Source organism: Copidosoma floridanum, unplaced genomic scaffold (genome assembly GCF_036245765.1).
Source record: "Copidosoma floridanum isolate Cflo_tuat_1 unplaced genomic scaffold, Cflo_Japanese_pri ptg000014l, whole genome shotgun sequence".
NCBI classification, from domain to species: domain Eukaryota; kingdom Metazoa; phylum Arthropoda; class Insecta; order Hymenoptera; family Encyrtidae; genus Copidosoma; species Copidosoma floridanum.
The window spans coordinates 9,273,310-9,278,601 of NW_028321891.1; the positions used below are offsets into that span (position 1 = coordinate 9,273,310).

Below are 5,292 nucleotides of genomic sequence, written 5' to 3' on the forward strand. Positions count from 1 at the left end.
CTCTCTATAAATTTAAATTAACTCTCAAAGTAAACTCTCCAAGTCACTTTCTTCCGTCGACACTCACGATTCATCACGTAGCCAGTATCGCTAATGGAAAATATAGCTGAAAATTTTTAAAACTAGCCACAAAAGCCGTCACTCCAAAGGATGGCTTAAAGCAAGAAGGTAACGCGCATCAACAACAACATCTACGTCATCTACGCTCGTGCATACGTAAGTATACGTCCCAACAGTAAATAATTAAATTTCAGCTTTCCCAGCAGACACGAGAAAAAAAAATGTGCAAAAAAAAAAAAATTCTAGACACGTCTACTTATCGCTGCGTTGTACTCGCGCGCCTTTAGAGGTGCACGCACACACATTTATCGCGTCTTTGTAACTTCGTTTTCTCTCCAACCTACCTTCGCCTCGTGTATACGCATGCGAGTCTCAATTCTTTTTGCCGTGCGAATATGCGCACTTTTGCTTTTATCTCGAACCATTGGGAAGAGGGACTCTTCTTCTCCTTTGAAGAGGGAAGTTATTTCATACGGAAATTGAGTTTTGTTGAGGAAAGGAATTTGGAATTACCGTGCCTTGAAAGATCTTGGTTCAAGTGAATTCATAAAATTATACTGTGGCCCTCTTTTTAAGGAGGAGTGGGGGGAGGGGCAAGGAAGCCTTGAATAAGTTATTTGTTAGAGATAAACTAAAAACGCTTTATTATAATGTAAAAGCTTTTGGCTGACTACGTGATACTTATCTATTTCACTTCTAGTACAGTTGAAATATGTATTGCTTTGTTAACAAAAAAATTATGAGCCAACGATTACTTACGGGGATTCACTAGTAACGTATAATTTATAAATTAACATAACTTTAATTTTAAATAAAAATTTTTAATTAACTACTATGTCTTGGAAACAGACTGTAGTAATTTTTTTGTAATAAAAGCTTGTGAAGCTGCTGAGAAGTCTTATCTTGTCTTAATTTATCAAAAAAAGCACAATTTTTTTTAAAAAACATTGAATACATAGTCCCAGTAAAAATGTACGTAATTAAAAAAACTCATTTCAGCCGAGGAAGAATTGATTAGAAAAAGTATTTACAATCTCTTGCAACTTGCTCTCACAAGCTGATAAGCATTAAACAACTCTATAGGAGAAAAATTCAGTTTCTCATACGTGCTCTTGCTTTCCAGCTCATTTGCAAACAATAATTTCTTACAACACAAAACTATACGTAATATGCTTTTCGAGAAACGTATTACGTATAAAAAAAAGGTAAGCAGGTGTGTGGGGCAAGATAAAAAGTGAAAACAAAGCAAAAGCAACAACTGCGATTCGATATTCATGTACTGATAAGACAACCACACATGCATAATAATATACTCTCGCTGAGTCGAGAGAGAAACATAACAGTACATGCGAAAGAACACGAAAAATAAGAATCGTTTATTCAAAATATCCCAGTACGTAAGTAAATTTTTTTTAGGTTTTTCTCAATACTGTACTTTGAACAATATTGGAAACAGCAGTAATACGAATACAGAGGAATGCAATATATTTTTTTTTTCGAGGTTATATATGTGGAAATTATTACATTCCATGAACTTTAAAAGGTTATTGGTATACATTCAGTGAGATTATATACTTTAAATTTTAATATTTCGAGCTAACGCAAATTTTTCTTCTATATTTAACACTGACTGCATTGTCAAATCCTCACTGATGTTTAAATAACGAAGAACTGTGTCGTTAACCACTGGCAGCCAATGAGTGGGTAAAAGTTCTGAAGTAATAATGGTTGGTTTTCTAAAACAAAGTAGTTGATGTCTCGTTAATAATTTTTTATCAAACATTTTTCTCTATAATAGACCTTACATCATATTAAGCCAAAATACGTGAGATGTAGCAGAATATATAGCATAAAAAATAAGTATAATTACTCCAATTTCCTTAAAAGTACTATCAATAGGTGTATTTAGTAAAGAATTATTGAGAAAATTTATCACCTAAATTTTTTTGATAGTATGCCTTTATTAGGTAGTGAATTTATATTTGCCATCACAAATAATGATTGGTGCTGATAAATGCAATTTTTACGATAAACAGACTATATATTTTTAAAATCAGATTGAATTTCAAACAGTTATCCTGTATTCGTTTGATTAAAAAGGTAATTTATTTTGGAACGTAAATTTTTTTAACTATAAATGTAAGGCCTCTTGCTTGAAAAATGATTAACATCACTGATAACTACAATTTTAACCTTTTCATTCTGTTAAATGCATTATTCTATTATTACTCAATGAAAACAACTTACCCATATTTGGCAAAATTTGTCCACATTTCCGTTATTTGCTCCATTACCTTATAATCTTGTGAACCTTTTTGCAAATGTGGTACTCCTAATAAGTCGTACAGATTCATTTTAAAGATATAATTTAAGTCATCAAAATGACTTGCACCTAAAGTGGAAGAATTTATTCATCAGATAACTTTTCTTATAAAACTATTGAAAATCGAGAAAAAACTATATTTACCTCGAAGTTGCAATGATTTCAACTTGGACTTGATCAATGAAAACCCTTGATCATACGAAAATTTGTAAAGATACGTTGGTGCTGAACTTTTATTAACTTGAATTTTTATGAGCTTGTGAATTCCTTCAATAAATGTTAGTTCTCCAACAAATTTTGCATAAATACTGCAGTTTTTCTCCGATATTTGTTTACCTTTGTAATATAGACGTTTCAATTGCATAGGTGTTATATTGTGTCTATTCAGTACGCTAAGATAGTTTTCATCAATACAAGAATCAAAATTTTCATCCAAGATTTTGAAAAGCTCACTCCTCTTAAGGCCCTTGACAGTAAATGCATCTGAATGAAATAGGTTATCGTTATCTTATGTGCTACCATGTAATACCTGATAACATAAGAATTCCCTCGCCACTCGTGTATCCTAAAAGATAAGGTATATGAACACCTTTCTCCGACATTTCTTCAGCTGAAAAGGGCATGAAAGGCGACAGGGATTTATCATCTACTCCTGGTCCAAAAGGAAATGTGATCTAAGGAAGGATACAAAATTAATGAGAATAAGTTTGCACTACACTCTATGAAGAATGATATTTGAGATATTTTTATTACACTTGTACTCATTACAAGTAGTAAGTAGATGCTTACACCCGTAAATCTATTATCTTGCACAGTAACTCGAAAGACAAATAAAATAAAAATTATTTTGTTAAAAAATTATTAACATTATTGATTCTTTCGCAACCCAAAATTAAAAATCATGTATTCCTTACCTTTGATAATCTAAGTTGTTCTTGTGCATCACGTAACTTATTGGAATCAACTGTTTTTAAATATTCTAAAATTTTCTTTGGATCGCACAATGATTTTCCAAGAAGTGTACAGAGCTCAGTGGCATTTTTACGTCCATTTTTAACAAAACATATCGGACTAAAAGCCACAGCACTTTGAGAAATCGCTTTGTGAAATAACCCTGTGTTTCAGAGATATTTTAATAATGTTATGATTGAAAAGTTGACGGTATTTAAAATAACTTTGAACCTTTTGATAGTGGAGACAAGGTAAGGTAATGAACAGCAGCACCACCTGTACTTTCACCAAAAATAGTGACATTTTCCGGATCACCACCAAAGTTACCAATATTATCCCTGATCCACTGTAAAGCCATTACTTGATCTTTCAGACCTTGGTTTCCTGGAGCTATTTCATTTTCTAAATCTAAAAATCCTACATTCAAAGATTAGAAAAGTACGATTTGAATACAATTAACGAAGAAAGTATTTGATTGTATTAGTAATGAATCGTTGTGTGTATTTACCGAAAACACCGAGCCTGTAGTTGATTGTTACGAGTACAACGTCCTTCCTGATCAAGTAGTCAGGACCGTAAAACATGTCGTCCGAATTTCCAAAATAAAAAGCACCACCGTGAATGAATACCATAGTCGCTTTTTTATTCTCTTTATCAAGAGTCTTTGCGTAAACGTTCAAGTACAGGCAGTCCTCGGAGCCACCCCTCAGGGTCAAAAAACAATCGTACTGGACGCACATTTGACCGTACTTTCTAGCATCTCTTATACCAATCCACTTTTTTACGGGCACTGGATCCTGCGACAAATTTTCAACAAGAGGTGTTTGTAATTTTTTCGTTGAATACGATTATTTATAGTATCATGATGATGTTACCAAACTGACCTTAAATCGTAGTTCACCGATAGGTGGCTCCGCATAAGGGATGCCTTTGAAAGCACAGTACTCAAAACCTTCAATGCTTTTCTGTAATAATCCACGAATGGACCCACGAGTGGTTTCCACCACTGGTCCCAACATTCTTGCTCAAAGTTTCTTCAAAGACTGAGCAGAATCAGCCAAAGGATCGAATAAATATATTGGCACTTGTAGCTCGGACGTCGCAACAGTTGCAACTGTTAACGAAATTTTTTTTGTACAGTAACCACACGCCTATACCCCACGCGGTGCAAATGAGAACGATAAAAAAAAAAAAAAAAAAAAAAAAAAAAAAAACCATAATTTTATGCAAAACTTATGCATATGCCTTATCTACAGCTTAATTATACAACCTGAAAACGTGTTTTCAATTTTCGTTTAATTTTTATGGTCAAGCCGAGCGCTTGTCGAGCGTGGGGATCTTTTATTTTATTTGGTTCAGGACTACCATGGAAGATTGTGCAGATGAAATTATACTTTATAATTAGCGGTTAAAAGAAATAGCTTTTACTAAAAAGTGCATAATGGATACTAGTGGTTAGTGAAACTCTCCTTGGAACAGTAGTATAATGAGTAGCTGTTTCAAACAACTACCAGACTTTGAGGAATCAGAACAATTCATAACAGTAAATGATCATTTAATTGATAATAAACAAGAGAAATTTTTTTAAAAAGAGAAAAGATAGAATTTAGTGATGGTTTGCAAGAAGAGAGCTTTCATTTCTTTTATTAATCTGAATTTACAAGCTTTATTTTATTAGTATCTTTTTTTTTAACTGACAAACCTTTTTTTCATTCTATCCTTTGGCTGTCTATAAAAAAAAAAAAAAAAAAAAAAAAAAAAAAAAAAAAAAACAACAGAAAAACTATTAAATATCTAGAACAGTAAAGTAGTAGCTTACTCGTAACAAGCTAACAAGGCATATCTGAATTTGTGATAATGCATGAGTAGCAAAGACAAACAATCATAAAAGTACAACGTTTTTCTATAAACTTGCTTACAATGTTCACCTTGTTTTTGCAATAGACAGTTTGGTAGTG

The 5,292-nt window shown here is 32.6% G+C and overlaps 1 protein-coding gene across 1 annotated transcript; it reads right to left on the reverse strand.

The window, feature by feature from the left end:
* Positions 1–1,470: 1,470 nt before the first annotated feature.
* LOC106636858 (esterase FE4-like) lies at positions 1,471–4,353 on the reverse strand. Its single transcript, XM_014349397.3, has 8 exons — positions 4,219–4,353; positions 3,843–4,131; positions 3,566–3,751; positions 3,298–3,497; positions 2,913–3,057; positions 2,528–2,866; positions 2,308–2,452; positions 1,471–1,796 (listed from the first exon to the last, which is right to left on the reverse strand). The coding sequence occupies exons 1-8, from the start codon at positions 4,351–4,353 to the stop codon at positions 1,637–1,639; spliced, it is 1,599 nt and encodes a 532-aa protein (XP_014204883.3). The 3' UTR covers positions 1,471–1,636.
* Positions 4,354–5,292: the final 939 nt, after the last annotated feature.